The 25,203-nt window shown below is 31.3% G+C and overlaps 1 protein-coding gene and 2 long non-coding RNA genes across 3 annotated transcripts; 2 read left to right on the forward strand and 1 right to left on the reverse strand.

Moving 5' to 3' along the window:
* Window positions 1-108: 108 nt before the first annotated feature.
* On the forward strand, window positions 109-1,213 carry LOC124834527 (uncharacterized). Its single transcript, XR_015783191.1, has 4 exons — window positions 109-265; window positions 343-420; window positions 780-866; window positions 957-1,213. It is a non-coding gene; the product is annotated as an uncharacterized LOC124834527 (long non-coding RNA).
* A 5,014-nt stretch (window positions 1,214-6,227) lies between these two features.
* Window positions 6,228-7,338, forward strand: LOC124834526 (putative glutathione S-transferase). The gene is made up of 2 exons (XM_047309232.2): window positions 6,228-6,630; window positions 6,716-7,338. Exons 1-2 carry the CDS (start codon window positions 6,310-6,312, stop codon window positions 7,067-7,069), a joined length of 675 nt encoding a protein of 224 aa, XP_047165188.1. The 5' UTR covers window positions 6,228-6,309; the 3' UTR covers window positions 7,070-7,338.
* A 17,136-nt stretch (window positions 7,339-24,474) lies between these two features.
* Window positions 24,475-24,968, reverse strand: LOC148190529 (uncharacterized). Its single transcript, XR_015783190.1, has 2 exons — window positions 24,878-24,968; window positions 24,475-24,773 (listed from the first exon to the last, which is right to left on the reverse strand). It is a non-coding gene; the product is annotated as an uncharacterized LOC148190529 (long non-coding RNA).
* Between the last annotated feature and the right edge of the window lie 235 nt (window positions 24,969-25,203).

Genomic DNA, 25,203 nt, shown 5'->3' on the forward strand with positions numbered 1-25,203 from the left:
TTACACAAGAACAAGATCGTTCTGTTCTGTAAAAGAAAGTTTGACATTTCAATTTCTCATTTCTGCTATAATATATGACCTGCATATAATAATTCAGTTCGTAAGTGGATGCCTACATTTTCATCTCTTAAGTGAAATTCAATTCTAATGTTATTATGAGATTCTGCAGGAGGGAATTTCTTGTGAATTGATTGATCTGAAGACACTAATTCCTTGGGACAAGGAAACAGTAGAGGCCTCAGTTAACAAGACAGGAAGATTGCTTGTGAGTATACAGTTTACAGAATAATACTGTAACCTTGTTTAGTATCAACTCACATGATGCACTGCTGTAATTTGTAGGTTAGTCATGAGGCTCCGATAACTGGAGGTTTTGGTGCTGAAATCTCAGCTTCCATTGTTGAGCGTTGCTTCTCAAGGGTATGCTTATATATTTTTATGTATACCTCTGAAAGCTGGAGTCTTTAATTAGAATGATTTAGTACCATGTGCATACAAGTGTAGCTCCCAGCCCATAATGATTTAGTACCATGTGCATACAAGTTTAGCTCTGCTATGTATGAGTATCTATGTATGAATATGTATATATATATAATGTTTATAAAGTATACTTTAAACTTAACCTTATAAAATTGATTTATAATTAAAGTTTGCATCTATTTATATATTATTATTTAATTTTATTTCTATTTGATGTAGGAATTTTTATACATATGTCTGAAGCTGGTATTTGTCTTTTGTAATACATGTCTTAAGCTTGTATTTCTCTTGTGACACAGTTAGAGGCCCCTGTAGCAAGAATTTGTGGTTTCGACACTCCTTTTCCTTTGGTTTTTGAACCTTTCTATATGCCAACCAAAAATAAGGTAATGTTTTTGTTTACCTCAAATTTATCTTTTTTTTTAGCATCATGTTTAAGATATGTGACTGATACAAGGTTGTCATTCATTATGCAGATATTGGATGCAATTAAATCCACTGTGAAGTACTAATGAACTTAGTCACCATTTTTTGGTCATCTATAAAACCTTGATACCATTCAGTGATGTGATGCATTAGTAAAGTGTAACACGGAAGTAGGTGGTTATACAAAACTGTTATATAAAAATATCAACAAAAGAACAATGGGCATACACTATGTAGTGCCTTCAATTTGAAAGGAGTGATCCCCATCAGTAAAAGTTTCCTAATATAAATAGATTTCTCTCTTTAAGTCTTTGGCCTTCATAATGTGTATCAAAACACTTCATAATGTGTATCAAAACACAGACACTTTCATTTATCATCCAACAACAAAGAAACAAAACAATGTGTTAAAAAAATCCATAAGTTATTACACCAAAACTTAAGTTGGTCTATAGAATTTTGGACAATAAGTCATTTTCGACGCACTTCTTATTTGACCATCCGAAATTTTACACAAACACACAAGAGCAAAGTTAAGATCTCAAATAAATGTTTTTCAGAAAATATTTTTTTTTTAACTGAGTATTGTTTTTTTAGAACCGAAAATATATTGTAAAGTTTCTTTTCACTTAGTAAATTCTTTGCTATACGGTACTCATCCTACAAGTCTTCTTCATTCTTTATCGAAAGGTGGGTGTTTGTAGAAAGTTTGACGACACTCAAGTTCTTGGTTAGAGATTTTGATCAAATTTGGATTAATGGGAAAAGTGAAGTTAAATTACAATTAAAATAGTATTTATAGACATATTTTGTTAATTATGAATCCTATTTGAATAGCTACACTTAGGGATCCATTGGTCTATAGGCTTAATGACCAGCTTACCTATGAGAAACTGTAAATGCTTTTGGCTAAGTTATCTAATGCGAGAATGTCTCTGAAAGGCACAATGAGGTATTAGTAGGCGGTGTCCTAGCTCAGCAAGGAATGTAGTTATCAAAGGATCGATGCATGTTTTGACTTTGGAAACATAGTACCTAATACCCGGTATCCGGTTCCCACTGTTGATCATTGAACTTATCCCTTCAGTAATATAATCATCGGTATTCTATAGTCACCATATCAGTTGTACTGGCTGTAAGTTATCTGGTACAACTAGGTGCTCGATAAATAATATCTTGTTATTGTTTTAAGTAACTTCTTTAAAAGTTGTAATTGGTAGGACCGAGAGGTCTTTAACCATATACAATATATATACATTATTTTAAATTATCACTAATTTGCATTCAAATATTCATGGACAATATGAAAAAAGAGAGCATGTGTATAATAATAATATAATAAATAATTATAAATAAATAAAAAAGTTATCAATAACAAAAAAACATTATATAAATTTTACTCATTTTTATTTTCTATCTATCGGAATGAATTTTAATAGGCATGACAAAAAAATAATTTAAATATTTTAGTATTAAATTTTCATCTCATCTCTATCTTTATCGAATAATGAGTATATTTGTTTTTTAATCTCTACTTGTATCTTAGTGTCCACTATTTTACAGTTTAAAATATTAATTAAGTAGTTTTTTTTTAAAACAATAGGAAATTACCAAAAAATATATATAATATTATCAAATATTCAACATAAAACAAATACATATATTCTATAAACATTCATTTTTCTAATGTCAAATATCAAAAAAGAAGTTATTAATATTATACAAATATTAAATAAAAATTTGATAAATATCAAATAATTATAAAAAAAAATGGTAATGATCAAGTGTGTCCTACAAACTTAATATAAATTTGTTACATTATAAGAAAAATGAAGAGTATTTTATTAATTTAAAAGGAAATAAGTATTAGAACGAGATAGATACCTAGAGACAGATCATATCTTTGTATCCAATTTAAAAAATGAAATATTGTCATACATATCAAGTTAGTATTTTAAAAAATATTCCCCTTTTATACAAAGTAATAATAAAAAGAAATATTTTCGAATATAAATAAATATATAATGTAATTTTCAAATAATATAATATTTTAAAAAAAATATGAACAATAAATATAAAATCATATATATGTAGCTAAGTTAAAAAATATAATATCTCTAAGCTTAGTCAAATAATAAACTATTTCTCGCTTTTCAATATTTTATAGATGAAACATGCAATTTTGTTAAGGTAAATTTCATTTGTATTATGATATTTAGAGCTAGAAGCTCATAGAAAATTTGAAAGATCAGAAAGAATGTGGATTGTAAAGTTGTTGAAATTTAATATGGATAGTATTTTTCTTAAGATACATGGTTTATTTCATGTTATAGAACTTTAATTGAAGTGATTCCAGAAATGAGGTAAATGTTCACATTTTGAACTTTAATTTAGGATCAATAATTGTTTAATTTGGGTGCATAGAAAATAAGATATGATTTGAGATAAACTTGGATAGAAGTGAGTTTCTAACCATTAACAATCAAGAAAAGGAAGAAAACAAGGTGATAATGAAAAAAATGGAAGGAAATAATCACTCTTTCCAAGGGAGGCAACACATAGGATGAGAAAGTCCTATGATACAGCCAAAAGGGTTCTTAAATCACTCAAGAACTTAGGAGAATCAATCTCATTAAGATAAAAGAGATAAACTCAATTATTTATGAATAAAACTCCATTTGTCCTTTCATAAAAAGGGTCCAGCTTATTTAGAAGCTTTAGTCATTAGAATTACAAAAGATCCATTAATCGTAGCTACATTCCATTTAAGCTAATAATGATTCCTATGTTGAGTAAATAATGATATTTTGGGTTCACTATTATTTAGTGATGGTATCAGAAAATAATGGTTGTTATAATAAATTACAAGTGACATGCTTAAAGGAATATTACACTTTTGGTCTCTCAAAAGAGGGATGACTAAGTGGCCAATTGGACCCTTATTACAATTTAAAATAAAACCAAACTAAATCTCATTAATTGATTAACCCAAAACATAACTTGGTCAGCCAATTTTACAAAGGTTTTGACCATTATTTAAACAAACTAATTACTTAAAACTTACCACAAAGTGGCACATTAGTCTTTTTCCATTGGGACTATGATGCAATTCACCACTTTGGTATTTTCTTCTCTATATAAAGAGATTTAGGAACACATTAAGGAATCTTAGGAACCTTTTGGGGGACCTAATTTCATATCTTTCACATTCTTCACTATCTCTTCTTCTATTTTTATATTATTTCTACATTTCATGAAGTGTTAAGCCTTTGACGTTGATTACGCTGAAAATTTTTAATGGATTCTAAGGTTAGAATGTAATCATTGGTTTGTTCTTTTTGATTATTATTGTTATTTATATTTTTTTATGTCTTTTGTCTCTTAATCGATTAAAATGATGAGTTTTAAATTATAGTAAGTTAGAACGGTGTTAAATCTACATGTCATATCAATTATATGATTTCAAGGTTTTTATTTTAATTGAGAATTTACTTTTATTAAAGTTAGAAACTTTTATTGAATGAATTTTTGTCAATAATTAAGAATGTATCTTGATTAAATGTGTAAAATTTTACAAAAATTAATTAATAATGTACTTTGATTAATTAGTTTTCTACTTGATATAAAATGTAAAAGAATAAACATGATTAAGCACAGTACTGTTTAATTAAGAATTACTTTGATTAATTTTAATATGATTAATTTGCAAAATTCTTTATTTGGAAATTTACTTAGATAGGAATCTTAGCTAAGCTTCTAGTCACTCCACTACACATCAAACACCTTAATAGAACCACCTCCCTGCATCTTTCTGTTAATCATTAATTCCGCTGTATCTCTATCTGGATCCAGATTTGTGGATCTTCTTCCCCATTTCATTGCACTGAAATCATTCTGATGTTAAAGTCAATGTTTGTTTGAATACCTTAGCAATAAATGTGTAACAAAAAGTAACCAACTACCTAAATATCAAACATGTATTTATAAACTTTCGGAATGAGTTTTGAATTAGTGTTCGCCTAATTACTAACCATGCACTAATGATCTGATTTAATAATTAACATAATTATTCTTATTAATTGATCTTGTTGTCATTTAACTGATCGGTTTACGGATCGTTTTGTTGGATTGGAGATTCTATTGACTGTTTGGTCCATAAATGATGGACGATTATGTAGTAAAATAATAAAATAAGGAGAAAAAGTGCTGAAAAAAGAACGAGAACAAACATCTCTCAATATGTTTTTAATACCTACAGTAGACAATTGAAACTGCATTTTTCGAACATATTTTTATGCATTAGTTTGAAAGGATATTTTCTAAAATGTCATCTCTCCTGGTTTTTAATTTATTTTAGTGGACTTTATTATTGCTAATTATAAATTGTACGTAATTTCATAAATTAAATCCACTTTTACAGTTTGTCTTATAATACCAACATCTCTACAACCAATATTTTGAATTTTTTTGGACTTCTTGGAAAGTCTAGAGAGTACTATATATTCTCAGTTTGATCTTCTTGGACTTATATTGGAAACCCAAGAATGAGTGCTATATGTTTTCTGTTGAGAGAAAAAAAGAAAAGGGGGTCAATTTGAGACCAAAACTGCAATGCAATGTAATGTTAGGATTTATTAAATGTTCTATCTTCTTTAATTTTAAATAAAGGTCTTAAATCTTAGGTGAAGTTTAAATAGAGATCCATACATACTTGTACGCATCATGTTTTTCGTACTATTACAATTCAGAAAGTTCCTTACTTTTGTCGAAGTTAGATTTCTTTTCTTATTATATATTTTTTTTGCTTTATTTCTTGCAGTCTTTCTTTCTTTAAAATTGTATTTAACTTATTATGTTATTGCGTAATTTTTAACAAATTATAAAAATATATAATTTTTTAAAACACAATGAATATATGTGATGAATTTCATTCTGACCACCATTTACTGTTTCTTCACGAGTTACGAATTGGAATTATGTAAAAGTACAGCATTAAATCACAATACTAAAAATTGAAATAAAAATTAATATATAACGTATAAGTTTATATTATTATTGTGTATTAATAAGGTATTATTCCTCACATAAGTTTTAAGATAATTATCTTAAAACATATTATATATATCAATTTATAACTAAATTATATTGTTAAAATGTTTCACTCGTACATATTTCATTACCTACATTTATTTAAATTTATTCATTTTTTATTTCTTTAAATTGCATTGAAAGAACGTGTTACGTGGTGGCCTCTCCACCGCCAATTCTACCAACCTCAGTTAATTAGTCTTACCTAAAATTTCACACAAGAACGCTCCCTGTCGCAGTGTTCAGACAGAACCATTTAAAATCCGCAGGTCAAGTTCACAGTTTGGCAGAGAAGGTAGAAATTTTAAGCCTGCAATGGCGAAAGAGTACGGAGAAGTTGAGTTGTTTGGTTTGAGGGGAAGCCCTTATGCTGGCAGGGTGCAGATAGCGCTGGAACTGAAGGGGGTGAAATACAGATACGTTGAAGAAGATCTTAGAAACAAGAGTGATCTTCTTCTGAAATACAATCCTATTCACAAGAAGGTTCCTGTGCTTGTCCACAACGGAAGACCTTTGGCTGAGTCCCTTGTCATCCTCGAATACATTGATGAGATATGGCAAAATCATCCCATCTTGCCGCAGCACCCCTATGATAGATCCTTGGCTCGATTCTGGTCAAGGTTTATTGATGACAAGGTAAGCAACTCCGGCCATAGTTTCAGTATTTTTATTCGTTTTCGTTTCATTGCCTATGTAAACAAATGATTTTATATCAATGTAGTGTCTGCCTGCAATATCAAAGGCTGCATTTACTGCAAATCAGGAGGAACGGGAGAAAGGCACTGAGGAATCACTTCATGCTCTTCAGTTTCTGGAGGATGAACTGAAACACAAGTTCTTTGGTGGTGAGAGTATTGGCCTAGTGGACATAGCCGCCGGCTTCATAGCTTTCTGGCTCCCTGCAATTCAAGAGGCTGTGGGGTTGAAACTGCTCAGCTCTAACAACTTTCCAAAGCTTTCTAAATGGAGTGAAGAATACACCAACCACCCCGTTGTCAAAGAGAACCTTCCCCAAAGAGAGAGAGTTGTGGGTTTTTTCAAAGCGCGATATGCATCCATTATTGCTCAAAACTAGGTTGATTATAAGTATGATGGAGACTCATGAGTCATGATTTACCAGAAACAAAGAAGCTAGCAACGCTTTTGTTATGTTTTTTACTCTTTTTTTTGCGTCCACTTTAAGCTCAAGTGACCACCCAAAGGTTTTAAATAAAAAGTTGTTAGCATTCTACTCAGGGTGGCTTCATTAAAGATCTTCTAGCTGAAATTGCTTGTAAACTTGTAGTGTTTTATCTTCCTATTGTGATAGAAAAAAATGTATAATCATGAAGAAGATTATCTTCCTATTTTGAGAATCACCACACCACTAAAGAAATAAATCATCGTACCAATACAGAAATAATATTACCACAAGATTATGATGTAAAACTTTAAAATCGTAGAAAAACTACAAAAGTTTAACTTTAGGTACACCAACACTCTTTAAAACCATAATTTAATCTAAATTTTGCAATACTCTACTACAAAAGCATTAGGAAAATTATAAATAATATGACTTTTCAACATTGTTACTTTCATCAAATAAACAATTTCCATGATTATAATAAAACATCATTTTCTATATAAATAATCAAACTCTACCATAAAGAGTATACTCACTTGGAATTAAACCATTCCAAAAAAGCTTCAGAGTTAATCAATGCTCGTGTATATTCACTACATACCATGCTTCAATATTAGCGAATGTCATTGTATAATTACCAAACACTACATCAATGTTAACCAATGACCATGTATAATCACCACACACTTTGCATCAATATTAGCTAATGTCCATACATTAACATTACACACCCTATGATGAAGAAGCTCCTTCAATATTGTTGATGAAACTCTTTGATGAAAAGATAAAAATGTGGAAGTATAAAGAAGAAGTGTTGAAGTGACTTGTTGGTATGGTTTTGATGATGCATCCTAGAAGGATGTTAGGCCAACCTTGTAGGAAAAGGTAGAAAAAGCCTAGAAAAGAGACTACTCCATTGAGAACTTTGGAAGAGAGACTTGCAATTCTGACAAAGTTTTTCTAACATCATTCAAGTTTTAATTGTTTATAAAGGGGTTCTTCTTTTAGAGGTAAAGAAGAGAGCTAAATTAAGAAAGAGCCTAGAAGTTTCCTTGGTCAAGGGGGGATGAATGGGAGCATCTCCCTTCAACCAACTCTCTACCATCCAAGGTCTAAAAGGAAGCTATTGTAATAGAAAAAAAATGTATAATCATGAAGAATATTATCGTTATTTTGTTAGAATCACCATACCACTAAAGAAATAAGATCATCATCCAATAAAGAAATAATATTACCACAAGATTATGATGTGGAAACTTTAAGATCGTAGAAAAACTACAAACGTTTAACTCTAGCTACACCGACACTCTTTAAAGAAAGAATTTAATCCAAACTTTGCAACACTCTACTACAAGAGTATAAGAAAAATTAAATATAAGCTTAAAGTATCTTTAAGGGGACAAGAAATATCATGGACATAAAAGTCGTTATATAGCTATTATCACTCCCTCCCTTGCTTATCCTAGATAATGTATGAATTTTCAAGATTATTATTTTCATCAACTAAACAATTTCTATGGTTATAATAAAACATCTTCATTTTCTATACCACTAAGCATACTCCACCATAAAAAGTATACTCACTTGGAATTAAATCATCCCAAAAAATTTCTTTCATTACACACATGCTTCAAAGCTAACCAATGCTCGTGTATAATCATATGATACACCATGCATCAATATTAGTGAATGCCATTGTACAATTACCAAACCCTACATCAATGTTAGCCAATGGCCATGTATAATCACCATAGACTTTGTATCAATATTAGCTAATGTCCATGCATTAAAACTACACACCATGTGATGGAGAAGCTCCTTCAAAATTGCTGATGAAACTCTTTGATGAAAAGATGAAAATGTGAAAGCATAAAGAAGAAGTGTTGAAGTGACTTGATGGTGTGGTTTAATGATGCATCCTAGAAGATGGTTGGGCCAACCTTGTAGAAAAAGGTAGAAGAATCCTAGAAAAGAGACTATTCCAATGAGAACTTTGGAAGAAAGGTTTGCAATTTTGGCAAAGTTTTTCTAATATCATTCAAGTTCTAATTGTTTATAAAGAGGTTCTTCTCCTTTTAAAGGTGAAGGAGAGAGTACATGCACTTAAGAAAGAGCCTAGAAGCTTCCTTGGTCAAGGGGGGATTAATGGGAGCATCTCCCTTCAAACAACTCTCTACTTTCGTCCAAGGCCTAAAAGGAAGCATCTCCCTTCAAACAACTCTCTACTTTCGTCCAAGGCCTAAAAGGAAGCTATATTACATATTTACAAAAGTGTTTAAGAGAAAAAGAAGAGGTTAATAGTTGATACTCCATAAAAGTAGAGTTCTTGGAGCTTTATCTTCCTCATCCATCCACTCTGCATAACTCCTGTGAGTGGCCTAATATGTCCTCTAGATGGTCCTCCATCATACTCTCCCTCTTGAAAATGATTTGTCCTCATATCTTCTTCTTGTTGATCATCACCTACGAAAGGAAGTAAATCACAAATGTTAAAAGTAGGACTGACACCATATTCAACGGGAAGTTCTAGTCTATATGCAATATAATTAATCTTTTGAACCACTTTAAAAGGACCATCTCCTTTTAGGCTTAGTTTGGAGTTCCTTTGAGTAAGAAATTTATCTTTCCTCAAGTGGATCCAAACTAAGCCGCCTTCCTCAAAAGTTACTTTCATTTTCCCTTTGTTGTTGTACTGAGTATATTTTTTAGTTTATTTTTCAATTTAGTATTTAACTTTCTCATGCATCTTCTTGATAAACTCAACTTTAGACACTCTTACTTTATGTAAGAAAGAAGATGTGTCTCGAAGTGGAAGTAAATCAACAGGAGTAATAAGGTTAAAACCATATACAACCTCAAAAGAAGAAAAAGTAGTAGTATTGTGGAGTACTCGGTTATAAGAAAACTCTACGTAAGGGAGATGTTCATCGTAAGAATTTTTATTCCCTTTTATTTATTACCCTATAGTGTAGATAAAGACCTATTTACTACCTCAATTTTCCCATCATTTTGAGGGTGAAATGTGGTAAAAAGTAGAAGTTTAGTTCCTAGGTTTTCGCATAAAGTTTTTAAAAAATGACTTAGAAACTTAACATCTCTATCAAACACTATGGTATTGGGCAAACCATGCAATCTAATCACTTCTTTAAAGAAAAGTCTTGCAATATGGATAACATCATCTCTCTTGTTGTAGGGTATAAAGTGAGCCATGTTACTACATCGATCCATTACCATAAAGAACCCTATTAGTCTCTACCGCTCCATTTTGAGCATTCACCGGCCATTTTGAGCATTCACCGGACACTGCATTAGTCACTACAAGCTTCACAAATCCACATTCGCACCTCGTCGGACCTCCAAAAAAAGAGTTGCAGATTAAACACGCCAAGACAATGCCGACAATGTTCCTTCCATCAAATTTCTCTATCTCACATTTGATAACACTTGCAGATTTCATGGTGACATCAACAACAAAGGATAATTCTCTAAGAACAAGGAATTCATCTTTTTTGGTGTAGAAGATTAGATTAAGCTACAACTTCATAGCATATTAATAATATCCTATCGAAATATAAGTTATTAATATAATTTTGATGAGAAAAAACGTTGTTAAGAAAAGAACGTCTAAAATGAATAGACTGTCTAGCATCTCGAAATTCTGAAGTTTAATAACCAACATGTAACGAAATATCGTTTAGAGATGTATAATGTTTGTACATGTCAAGTATAAACGCTTATAAGATAGACCATGATGTGTCAAGTATAAAAAAATTAAACAACATTTATGAAAAGTGTGTCTAGTGAAAGAAGCAATAAACGCCTATATCTTATCAATTGTCACTACTTGAAAAAGTACATGCGTGCACTAAACGTTTATTATACAAAACATGCTTCAACACTATATCAACGTATAGATCATTAAATGCATGTACGTATTGCACCTTGTCTGCTTCACCTTTTCCTCTTTATCTATGCAGATATTGACAACACCAAGATATACCCAAAATCACTACATAAGGATCAGAAAGATGTTGTGAAATAGGAAGGCATTCCTGAAATGTTTCCCAATACTTTATGTACTACCATAGCCATACAAGCTTTAACTGTGAAAGTAATGTTGCACTTCCCAAGGCGCAAAAAAGTACATATCTTTGTACGAGAAGTCACATACTCTAAATAAAGTCAACTATCTTTGAGTAACGATCATCTCTCGAAGAAAGCAATAAAATGAGGACTTGCACACAAGAATACAAGAACTTTTACTATCATTGTATCATTAAACTGTTATTCTCTCATAAGTCATACATCGTCTAAGTCTATTCATAGGACAAATTATTTTACTTCTCTCTTAATAAATAATAACAACAACAATAAAGAGTGTAGGGAAAGAGAGATTTGCACAAGTAATTTTATACTGGTTCAGACCTTACCAATCCTACATCCAGTTGCTAATCTTAAACACAAATTAACTATTCACTATCACAAAACCAATAAACATACAATCACACATATACAAGTTTAAAGGTTTAGAAATAACCTATCTTGAACACACCAAGAGATGAACCACACTTCCCCTAACACCACAAGGGATGAACACTTCCTCTGAATCTTCACAAAGGATGAACACCTCCTCCAACACAGAGAGGATGACAGCTACCTCAAAACACATCCTCTGACCAACAAAGGATGCTTGTTATCTTTGAACACCTCCTCTGACAAACAAAGGATGGCAGGCTTTTTCCTCAGCAACAACAACAGCACTTCAATAGCTCTGCCAACACCAAGTTTCCCAAGCCTCTAAAGAGTTTCACAAGATGTCTAGCTTTCTCTAAGAGTTCAAAACAATTTCTGAGTTCTGGATGTCCTAGAATGAGAGAATGAAAGTCTCTCAAACTTCGTTTTTAGCCTTTCTGACTGTAATAATCGATTATCTACTGTTGGTAATCGACTATTCACTAAAAGACAAAGTAACAGATACTCTAACGGCTAAAAATTCAACGACTCGCAATGATACTCGATTATTTTGAGTAATAATTGATTAACACTAATCAATTATTGATTACCACTCTTGGTATCAAAACTTCATCTTCATCTTTTTGCTAACATTAAAGGTTTTGGATAATTTTCTAGTGTTAATACCAAGAGTGGTTAGAATACTTGGATACAAGAAGTGGTTAAACTCAGACTAGTTAGGATTCACTAGGGGAACCACGAGTGGTTAGAATACTCGATGTATACCAAAAGTGGTCTGTACTCGGTTGTAATCTTTGATAAGATTAGTGTGGAACCTCTCAAGTGATGTTGAGGGAGACTAGATGTCACTCAAGATTAAGTGAACTAGTATAAAATACTTGTTTTATTGGCTTTCCTACATAAAACCAATTTTCTAAATGCTATATTTAGAACACACATCAAACAACTATTGTAGATAGTTTAACCCATGCTATAATTATTAAACGTTGATTTGTGAAAAGTTTTAAAACACTATTCAACCCCCTCCCCTTTCTAGTATTTTCTTGTGATTTCAAATGTGTCATCATAAAGAACGTTACCTTCTTTAATCCTGAGAATCACCCTACCATAGCGAAATAAGATCAACACAAGAATATAACATGAAACTCCAAAATTAGAGAAAACCTATGACTATTGTCTAATGACAATCGTAAAATAACACTAGGTGAAAATTTTTACAACACATACACAAATCTCACATGCCTTTTAATGCCAAGTACACCCATACTCTCCAAAGCAAGAATTTAACCCAAACATATTAACACTCTACTACAATACTATAAGAAAAATTCAAATACAAGTTTAAAATATCTTTGACTTGACAAAAAGCACCATGGACTTAATGTTCTCAAGACAAGATCATCTAGGAACCTTTTATTTTGAAGTTTAACAAAATCATCTATCGAAATAGTTTTTAGCAAAAATATTGTCTAGGATAACTCGCTAAATGCTATATAACTAAACACTATCTTAAACAATATAGAGAACACATTATCCTAAATGCTATAGTAAAGGGAGGACATTTAAAAGATATAAGTAAACAATCTAATTGTTTAAACCGATGTATGAGTAGTCCTTTTTGTTTGTTGTGTAGTCTCTCTTTATCTATGCAAATACTATCAAGGAAAAATGATTTATTCAAAAGCCCTATGTTGATTTAGAAAGACTTTAAGAAATAAAAAGACATTCCAGGAATGTTTATTCGTTACTTTCTATCTGAAAAATCTGTACAACAACATAATTTTGTTTTAGCATTTGATATCATACAAAAGGCTACAATAACTTTATCAAAAGTCAATGCTCTAGTGTAACAGATCCTTTTCGAAGTTCTCTATAAAATTGAAGACTTCATGAAAAAAAGGAGAGGGACAATTAAATCATGAAGAAGAGAAGAAGAACAATTAACTTGCACATACTCTTATGTTGTTACTCTTTCGCTTTAGTGCACCGTCTAGCTTTGAGAATATTTCTTTGTAGCAGTCTTTTAGATCTATATTGTTTTGATCACATCCTCTCTAAAAGAGTTATCCATCTATACTTCTTTTAAAAACAATCATTTCTTTTCCGATAATTAGGAGTAATTCAAAACACCCAGTTTGTTTAACTTAGAGGGAGTTAAATGATTTTATCTAGTTGGAATCTTGTAAACCAGAATTGGCTCATTTGTAACTTGTTGAATTGGAACCCTTTAAGAGTGTTAAAAGGAGAACTAGACCTAGCTTAGATTAAATGAACCAGTATAAAATGAGTTTTCATCTTTGCCTTCTTTTTACTATGTTTATAAACAATTTTCAAAATCTTTAAATATTCAACACTACCTACAGATAGTCTAAACTTGTAAAAAATATCCATTAGTCTTTGTTAGAATTTTTCAAACTCTCGTTTTAAAGTTTCTCTGTTATTTCAATAGTCCACACAAACACATATATAAACAAATATATATATATATATATATATATATATATATATAATATTTGTTACACTAGTAAAAAATGTAGATTTTGATGCTCCATATATGCTTCGGTTATACAAAAACCGAAGCATACAAGGTTATATACCTCGGTCCCCATTCAACCCGTGGTGGAACAGCCCTATTGCCTCGGTTCAGACAAAACCGAGGCCTATACACCCCTGCTGCTCAGTCTGAGAAGTCTGAAAAGGCACTCAGAAGTCTGACAACAAGCTACTGCCTCGATTCACCCAGAAACCGAGGCCTATACACCCCTGTTGCTCAGTCTGAGAAGTCTGAAAAGGCACTGAGAAGTCTAACAACAAGCTACTGCCTCGGTTCGCCCGGAAACCGAGGCCTAAACGCCTCCCTATTGCCTCGGTTAGGACGAGATCGAAGCCTATAAACCTTTGCTGCTCACCTGAAAAGACCTGAAAAGTCTGAACCATAGCCTATTGCCTCGGTTAGTTAGGAAACCGGTGCCTAAACCGTAGCCTACTGCCTCGGTTTGTAGGCGAACCGATGCCTAAACCACCTACCCCAACTGCTGCTACGCCTGTTCAAGTCCTGCTACGCCTGTCCAACTGCTGCTACGACCTAGGGCATCGGTTAAGCACTGAACCGAGGTCGATTCTCCACACGTTCTACACCGTTGATGCTTTTAACCGATGTTGTATGGTGATATTACCTCGGGTGTGTGAGTAACCGAGGTAGTAGCTCAACTTCATATTTTCAAATCGCGTAGAACCTCCATTTTCGTCGACAGCTTCTTCTTCTTCCTCGTATACTGTTTTTTCTTCATTTTCGTCCACCAGTGCCTCTCCTTGACTCACCGCGCCACCGCTTTGCTGCCAGTTGTCTCGCCGGCCTCCGTCTTGGTAGTGCCACTACTCGTCGTCGTTTTTGGGCGCGCCTCCTCCCTTCGCCGTCACGCCATTGGTGCCTCGCCGGTGCTACCTCTGCCACTGCTGCTGCCATTGCTCGCGCATTCAGTCCTGATCGTCCTCGTTGTTGGCCGCGCCTCCTCCCTTCACCGTCGCGCCACCGTTGGCCTGCCAGTGCTTCCTCCGCCGCTGCTGCCTCCGCCGGTACTGCCTCCAACGTTGTTTCAATCTTGTTGTCTGCATTGAGGTTGGTTCATTGTGTTTTTGCTGATAATAATTGGTGGAGACTGAAAGAGAAACAAATTGTATGTATTGGTTGTTTTGATTTTTTTAATTTTGGTATGCGGTGTATTGGCTGTTTGTTGTTGGCAGTGTATTGGCTGTTTGTTGTTGGCAGTGTATTGGTTGTTTCGCAGTTAGATTGTTAGGATAAGTAGTGTGTTACGCACTATTCGGAGTTAATTTAGAAATGTACAAAGTAGTGATTGGCACGTTGAATTTTAGATTGGCACGTTGAATTGTAGATTGTTATTTAAAAAAATAAAAGCTGAGTTTCAACAAACTTTGAAGGCTGGAAATTTGGGATGATTAATTGGTTCTAAGCCTAACACTTAGAGTGAATGAAAATGTATTTTATTTTTTATTTATTTTTGAAATTGAAAAGAAGAATAAGTCTTTTAGAACATAGGGATTCAAAGAGTGGAAGCAAAGTTAGTTAAAGAAGTAAAGGGAGAATGGAAGTGCACTGCACTGTGTCCCTTTGTCCCCTTTCAACAATAGATTTTGAAGGCTGAATATTTTTCAAGGAATTGATTCAAAGAGTGTAACTCAAGGTAGTTAACAAAATATAAGACATAAAAAAATAACAAGATAGATAGATTTTGAGACCAATTGAAATGACATTATTTACTCTTGGTTGGATATATTGTTTGGTTGAATATATTACATGTTGCATATGTAATTATTTGTTTGCTTGAATATATATTTTTGTTGTGAATTAGCCTTAGTTTCCCGTTTGAGATTCAATACAAAAATTATTTACTATCTCCAGATTTTTTGAACAAACATACTTTTTACAAATGAAAATAGAGGAGATGGTAATTGCATCATCAAGATGTTAGGGAGCTTGCATCGGGTAGAGAAGGAATTAATATTACACTCATTCAACTGTGGATGATGTAAGTTTATGAAAACTTTTTTATATAATTCTATTTTATAAATTTACTTATATAAGATTATTTCTTTATTTTAGGTATATGTTTGATGTTAGTAACAAGAAGGGGTTCAACGATGTATATGGGTTCATTGACCCCTCTATGACTCATGAAAGAAATAAATTTGATGATATCCAAACATACATCACCACCTACTTTGGAATGGGGAAGGAGATATATTTTCTCTCTTATATACATGGGTAAGTGAAGTTTGTTAACTTCAACACATTCATTTATTAATTTTGGTATATGATTCATAAGTTATTACCAATTTCAGGTGTCATTGACAGCTACTTGTGATCTCCATACCGGAGAACACTGCTGTCTGGTTTTGTTCATTGCAGAAGTCTCCTCCCAGCCCTCTTAGACATGTAGTAGATTGGTAAGAATCTCAATGTTTCGACTTTTTTGTTATATAAATGTATGCTAAAGGAATTTTTTTAAATAGTTCCCTTACAACACATATGATGTTATCTGGAGATCTACTACTACAGCTAAAAAGCTTGCATGGGTTGCCCTTAAGGTTTGGTATTTTACTCCATACTTTGTTACATTTGGTTCCATTCAAATGATGTTACTTAACATTTTATAATTATGATGATATATTGTAGTGTAATAGATAAATGGGGTCATATGAATGTGGTTACTACGTTATGTTTTGGATGATGACCATCATTCGTGCACATTACACCAGTGGATGGGAAACGGTAATATTTAGGTTTGAATTTTATGTTCTCTATAGTTTGGATTTCATATACACTAATTGAAATCATTGTGTTTTATGCAGAAATTTAATAGGACTGCTGCAATTCCAGAGAAGTCAATTCAAATTGTGAGGAAAACACTTGCTAAATATGTAATTCATTTATATAATAGTATGTAGTAGATATTAGGATATAGTAAGTTTTAAGTTTATGTTTCTAAGTTTATGTTTCTAAGTTGTTTTATGCTTTTCTACATTATTATAAGTTTAACTTTGTACATTGCATTGATTTATGCTTGAAACTTGATTTATGATTACATTGGATTGATTTATGCTTCTAAGAAGTTGATTTATGATTCCATTCAATATATTTATGTTTTAATATAATTTTCATTTAAAATATACGTTTCTGCATTATTTTGGACTGTTCTGGCTATAAAAATATATGCAGGTTTGTTTCTGTGGTTGGGAATGTTGCAGAAACAAACCTCATTTTAAAAAAAAAAGAAAAAGGATATATGTCTCGGTTATGGTCACAACGGAAGTAGAAAGACCCCTTACGGCCTCGGTTATAGTCACACCCGAAGCAGAAAGTCTTGCGGATGAGTAAAAAAAAAAAAGAGTCTACTGTCTCGGTTCCAGCTATAACCGAGGCATAAAGTCATATGAAAAAAAAATTAAAAAAACAAAAAAGTTACTGCTTCGGGTAATAATGAACCGAGGCAAAATCCTCTGCTTTCATGCCTCGGTTCTCAACCGAGGCCAAAAGTATTAGACTTTTTGCCTCGCCTGAATATGTCTCGGTTCGAAAACTGCTGCCTATAGACAAAAATAACCGCTGTCGTTTTCCTTGACTGTACTAGTATAAACTAGCTGTATGGTTCCATATTTTTAAGAGTAGTTATGTTTTAAATAAGTCTATCATGTTATTATAAAGTAATGAACAACAAATGTGAGCAATTTTTATTTTTCAGTTCTTTTATTCTTAAGGATCATTACTTTCTAATAACATAGATTTATTCAAAATATAACTGCCACGAGAAACTGGAATTACTTCAAACAAAATATATATATATATATATATATATATATATATATATATATATATAATATATCTTTTTTATGTGTAAAAAAGTATAAATTAGGTCTTAATTATCAAATATTGAGTGTTGAGTTGTGTATGATGGAATTGAGTGTTGTATTCGTAGGTTTTTCTATATCACAAGTAAAATATTATTAAACAAATTTTATTAGTTGAAAATAATAACGTGTTATATCTTGAAAATATTATAATTAATTATTATATTATAAAATCTTTGAAATATTAGATTATTAATTACTATATTATAATATCATGAAGTGATTTTGTAATGTATTAGAATATATGTGATAATAATTTATTATATTATTAAATATCTCAAAAATATTTTCCTAAGTCTATTGGTTTTCAATTTTAGATTGCAAATAAAGACCTAACTGATCAAAATTTGTTTTATTGATATAACATTATATGTTTAAAGTTAATTAACAACGGACACGTCTACACGTGTTGGTTTTTTTTAATTTTATTTATAATATATTTATTTACTTATTAAAACCGAATAGCAAATTTGTATTATAAGTTTTAAAACTATAATATTACATAATTTCTGTATAAATATTAACAAATTGAAAGTACAAATATAAATAATTAAAAATGTGCTATATTTAAAAAATTATTATTTTAAAATACTTCAAAAGTTTGTTCGTAAAAGATTGTTTGACAGTTTTATAATAATAAACGTCCAAAAAAGTTGATCGAATCCGAATATTACAAAATTTTGTTCGATTTTATTTTGATTTTAGATTAAATTTAAACTAAATCGCATTTTTAATTTTATAATGATTCGAGCGACTTTTTAATTAAAAATTTATCTAAACGGAGTCGTAAAGAACCTTATTCCTAAGTGTTACAAGGTGCTTTTTTTTTATCAGCCCTGGTAGGAACAAGTAGTATAAAGGGATTGCTGGAAGAGAGAAAGCTTTTGCTTTTAGAAAATAAACGAAAAACATTAATGGAGTAATTTTTCAGAAAATAAATAAATTGAATAAACAAATAAATTTAAGAAAGGGTTAAATATGTTTTTAGTCCATAAACTATTGGTCGTTTTTGGTTTTCGTCCCTCTTTTAAAATAAGGTACAATTTGATCCTCTTTCTTTTCAAAATTTTGGTTTTCGTCCCTCTTTTCAAAGACTAAAACCAAAGTTTCGAGGACTAAAACTAAAGTTTCAAAAAGGATGAGGACCAAATTGTACCTTATTTTGAAAGAGGGACGAAAACCAAAAACGACCAATAGTTTAGGAACTAAAAACATATTTAACCCTTTAAAAAATAAGGAGAAAATGCTAACTTTTTGCTCAAATGGGTCATAAAACTTTATTTTTATTGATTAACTTCTAGAAAACTTATTTCTCTCACCCTCTTCCACTGGGTACATATTACCAGTAGTTAAGTTTACACCAAATTTGGTATTGCATTACAATTAAAGATGCAAACACATTCAAAAGTATTATTATTGTTGTTGTGAATGCATTGTCCACTCGCTTGTGAATTTTTAAACATGTTGAAGCAATCCGATTGACATTTTTGGAGGATGCAGTCTGCGGGCTGTAACACTTTTTGACATCTTTGTGGATCTGTTGCGCCTGTTCTTAAAATAACTGAAAAAAAAAAAAAAAAAAGAATTCGATCAAATCATTGATCAATAAACAATTTAACATTGAAGAATGTTATCAAAATATTTGAAATTGGAAAATTATCTTACCTGAAATGATAAGGATAAAGGCAAGTATTTGTGAAAAGAAAAACTTAGTCATTTCTAACAATTGTGGTATATCGAAAGCAATAAACTTTACTCTCAATGTTTTTCTGTGTAATATGTTCGATAGACATAAAAAATTTCCTTTAAATAGAGTGAAAGATCTCTTTCAACTCCTTATTTACTTCATGTTTATTATACAAAGTTATGTATTTATTATGTTTAATTAAAATTTAATTATTAGGTTTAATTATGATTTAATTATAAGGTTTAATTAAGATTTAAATCTCTCATAAATGTGCATATTTTTAATCTAGTCTTTATTAAAAAAATTTATTGGGTTTCAAAAAAATTATAATTTTCAATAAATCCCGATCATTTAATTTTTTGTTTTAACTGGTGACATGGTTAATATTATACTTAATTTTTTGTTTTAACTGGTGACATGATTAAATACAGAGTAGAAGTTATAAATTCATTAATCATGATTAATTATATTATACTTAATAAACACATCATATTTAATTAACTATATTAAATAAATACATTATGTTACCCACTCAAGTTTGCTTTGACTTTATGACAAAGTTTTGAAGTTATATATGTACATGCATACAAAGATAACTTTATCTTTCTATATATAGAGCTAAGAGCTCAATTGTATTTTAAATTTTCTTAATATGTTTTGCAAATATTACTTGATAAAGAATATTCAAATAGTAATTTTACCCACGTTCTTGAAGTAAACACAGGTTACCACCCCCTACTAGATTAGATTCAAGTCTTTTTCCTTTGCCTAACTAGTAAGCCTCATGGAGGACCATCTAGAGGACGCATTGGACCTCTCACTAGAGTAATGACAAAGAGGATGGAAGAAGAAGATGAACCTCAAATAACTTTACTTCAATAGAGGATTACTTACTACTCTCTTCCTTTCTCTTAAAAACCTTGTAAATAAGTAAAAAAATTCTTTCTTTTAAACCTTGTATTTGGACCAAGAACATTGATTAGTGTTGATTAGGTAGCTTAACATAAGCTAGAGGAGCTTAGTGCCACATTTAGGTCTTGGACCTTAATTAACATCTCATTTGGGCTTGATTTGGGACTTGAAGGTTCATATGGACTTGGAAGAGTGGAGGAACATCCCCATTGGCCGGTCACTTAAGGGAGAGGCTCCCACGCATCCTCCTTGAATGGTTGGTGGAGGGAAAGGCTCTCATTCAATACCCTTGAACAAAGGAAGCTTCTAGGCCCTTTTGAATTTCAAAGTACCTTTGGAGATACATGCATTATTTTTCTTTCTAGAGAGTTCTACTCCTCGTATAAAAGGAGAGCTCCTCTCATTGTAAATTGATATTGGAATTGAATATAGTGAAACTTTGCCAAATTGATGTCTCACTTTCTCTAAGATCAAGTAAGTTGTCTTCTTCTAAGACTCTTACTAACTCTCTTATAAGGTTGGTCGAACCTCCTTGAAGAAATAATCCCCAAGCCACACTTGATCAAACACTTCCTTTATCAATTCAAATCCTCCGTAAAGCCACTCTAGGGCTCTTCATCAAGCTCCTAGAAAAAGGTTCCATCATTTGGTATCAAGAGCAAAGGTTCCTTTCCTTGGAGGTCTTCAATAGATAAGTTCCTTTGACCCATATTTTCGTGTTGTCTCATCTATCCTTTCTTGTTTGTCTTGTGTTTGGTCCATGTATGTGTCCCATAAGTTTCTAAATTCTTAGTTTCTTTTGGTTTTATTAATCCATTCTACTACCTTTCTTAGGAATTTCTTTTTGAGTTCTTACTTGTTTTCATGCCTTATTTCTAGTTTGTCCTTCTTGACTTTTATATGTCTTATCCATTAATCTCCATTTGAGTTTAGCCATTCAAATTTTGTCTTTATTCTTCTTTTTCTTGGCCTTTTGAGTGGTTATAACACTTGGGGTCAAAAAGAGGTTAGAAGAAGTACTTCTAATTGGCTTGGAAAAGGGAGATGAAAAGGAGGCACTTTGAGTGACATAAAAAAAGGGAAAAACTTGAAGAAATAAGAAAACAAGCTCACGACATTTTCATATTTCATTTGAATATCATGGAACTTTGTTGTATTATTGGTTTCACTTCCCTTGTAATTTTGGTTCATTTGGTTTGTAATTTTATTTCAATTGCTTCTTTGCTTTGGTGTCTTGGGAAAATGTCTTTGGTGCAATTCCATCTCGTTAGCTAAAATTGTTGTACTAGTCTTAATTCCACTTTAGAAGTTAAAGTGTGTCAAGGGGCTCCAAAGTGTCACTTTCACTTTCACCTAAGGTAGTTAGTTTACTTGGATATTTACATCCCATTTTACACTTCATATATTCCTTGATTTTGTTTCCTTTTATATGTCTCCATGATATATAGGTAATTTTGTAGCATTTTAGTTAAACCTTTCTTTTGTTAAGGATATTTTTTCATTGTATTTTATAAAATTCTTTTGGAAGATTTTTACCTAGAAGCTTAGGTAAAGGTAATCTAAGGAAACTTTGTCTAAGATGGACTTGATTTCTAAGCTTGTCCATTAGGTAAAACTAAATCTCATGAGGTTTGTTGACCAAGATGTGCAAAATCTTTGCCTTAGGTCCCCACTTATTCACCCTTTGGTACCAATGCAATTTTGCATAAAGAGTTGTACAAAAAATTGTTCCTCGGGGATGGAGTTGCATATAAATGTAATAATCATTCCCTCAACATCAGTTGTATGTCCAATAAGTGCTAAGAAAAAAAGTCTGGACCTCAAAATTAAGGGCATTTTCGTTGTTGACCTTGCTGTGCAAAACCTTTGCCTTAGGTCTCTAGTTATTTGACCTTTGGTACCAATGCAGTTTTGCACCAAGAGTTGTACAAAAAATTGTTCCTTGGGAATGGAGGTGGATATAAATGTCATCACTATTGCCTCCACATCAGTTGTATGTCCAATAAGTGTAAAAAAAAATTATGGACTTCAAAATTAAGGGCATTTTCGTTGTTGACCTTGTTGTGAAAAACCTTTGCCTTAGGTCCCCAATTATTTAGCCTTTGGTACCAATGTATATTTGCACTAAAGAGTTATAGCAAAAATTGTTTCTTGGGGATGTAATTGGATATAAATGTCACAAACATTGTCTCCACATCAGTTGTATGTCCAATAAGTACTAAAAAATAAAATTTTGAACTTCAAAATTAAGGGCATTTTCGTTCTTGACCTTGTGTTGCAAAACCTTTGCCTTAGGTCTCCAATTATTTAGCCTTTGTTACTAATGCAGTTTTGCACCAAGAGTTGTAAAAAAAATTGTTCCTTAGGGATGGAGGTGGATATAAATGTCATCATCATTGCCTCCACATCAGTTGTATGTCCAATAAGTGTAAAAAAAAATATTTTGGACTTAAAAATTAAGGGCATTTTCATTGTTGACCTTATTGTGCAAAACCTTTGTCTTAGGTTCCTAATTATTTAGCCTTTGATACCAATGTACTTTTGCACCAAGAATTGTACAAACATTGTTCATAAGGGATGGAGGTGGATATAAATTTCATAATCATTGCCTCCACATCAGTTGTATGTCCAATATTAAAAAAACAAATCTGGACTTAAGGGCATTTTAGTTTTTGACCTTGTTATGCAAAACCTTTGCGTTAGGTCCCATATTATTTAGCCTTTGGTACCAAGGCAGTTTTGGACCAAGAGTTATAGCAAAATTGTTTCTTGGGGATGTAGTTGGATATAAATGTCAACAGCCGGTTATGCTCAAACAACACTTGTGGGTGAGAGGACGCTCTCTAGGGTTCTTTCACGAAAATGAGGTTTCTAATTTTTGAAACCCAAAATGATGCCCGCACAATCAAAATCCATGCAACCCCATATGACTTCCATTTTCACGTTATTTTCAATTTTTAGAATCTCTAATAATTTCTAAGGTGAAGAAAATAAAAGTATTAGTTATTTAATAATTTTTAACTTAATAATTTCTATGTAAGAAATAGGAATATTAGTTATTTAATAATTTCTAATTTGTAACTGGAAAATAGGAACATTAGTTATTTAATTATTTAATAATAATAATGATAGTAATAATAATATTATTAATAGTAATAATGATATTATTATTATTATTAATTCTAAAAAATATATTGTTTTAATTATTTAATAATTTTTTTAAAATTTAATATTTCAAAATAATTTTTACCAAAAATTATTTTATTCTCAAAAATCATTTTATATCACCATTGTCATTAAGGATAATTTAGTAATCTTCATTTCTTATTTATTTACAACTTTTTTTTATTTGTTCCAAATCAAATTCTACCTTAACTTTCATCAATTTTACTTTTCAATTCACTTTCACTTACCTCCAAACTCCTTAAAAAAAACACTCAATTTATTCTCAAATCCTCTTAAATCCATTCATTCTCTTTCAAATGTATCTCTTGAAGTGAACACACCCTAACAAATCTATGAAAATTATAAAATACTTATATTCATCTTTCACTTGAATACTTATAGAATATAATATAGCGAGTGTTAGAACTCTTACGGTTAGACTTTCTCCTCGTGTCAATTTAGAGTTTGGATTTGCCTCAAAGATTAGATCCGTACACCTTAGAACAACCTGGGTCATTCTTGGTAAGAACAAGTTGAAATTTTATTTGAATTTTCAGTTAATTTTAAAACAAATATCATTTAACTTTTATATTGATTGGAGTGACTTTATAAAAAGAAATGCAACCATATCAAATAGTAAGGAACCTTGGTCCTAAGTGCAACAAGGTAAGAAAATAGATGGAGCAAATGGTGATCATAAAACTATATTGTTTATTAATTAACTTTTAATAACCTTGTTTCTCTCACCCGCTTTAACTGGGTACATATGAGCATTTGCCTACGTTTAAACCAAATGTTGTGTTGCAGCACAATTGTAGAGGCAAATACATTCATAAGTATTATTCTTAGTGTTTTGAATGCATTTTCCAAACGGTTGTAAGTTCTGAAACATGCTAAAGCAATCTGCTTGACATTTTTGGATGGTGCAGTTTGTGGGCTGTATCAATTTTTCACATCTTTTGATATTTAATCCGGTTGTTCTTGAAATAACTGAAAAATACAAGATAGAATTAGAACAAATAAATTATCAATGAACAATTTAACATTGAATAGGATCTTATCGAAATATTAGAAATTGGGAAATTATATCAAACCTGAAATTATAAGGATAAAGGCAACTATGTGTGAAAAGAAAAACTTAGTCATTTCTAACAAATGTGGTATATCAAAAGCAATAAACTTTACTTGCAATGCTTTTTTTTTGTAATATATGTTCAATCGACATGCAGCTGTTTGTTTAAATAGAGGTAAAAGTCTCTTTGAATTCCTTGAAGATTGGGGTGGTGCAATGCACTGATTGTAGTAATTAATTTTTGTGTAATTGTATTTTAATTATATGAATGTTATATTAGACAAATCATAATTATATATAATTAAATTTAATATACATTATATTTCATTTATTATATTTTAATTGATT

Source organism: Vigna umbellata, unplaced genomic scaffold, assembly GCF_029865625.1.
Source record: "Vigna umbellata cultivar VRB3 unplaced genomic scaffold, Vumbellata_1.0 scaffold_822, whole genome shotgun sequence".
Classification (NCBI taxonomy): Eukaryota; Viridiplantae; Streptophyta; class Magnoliopsida; order Fabales; family Fabaceae; genus Vigna; species Vigna umbellata.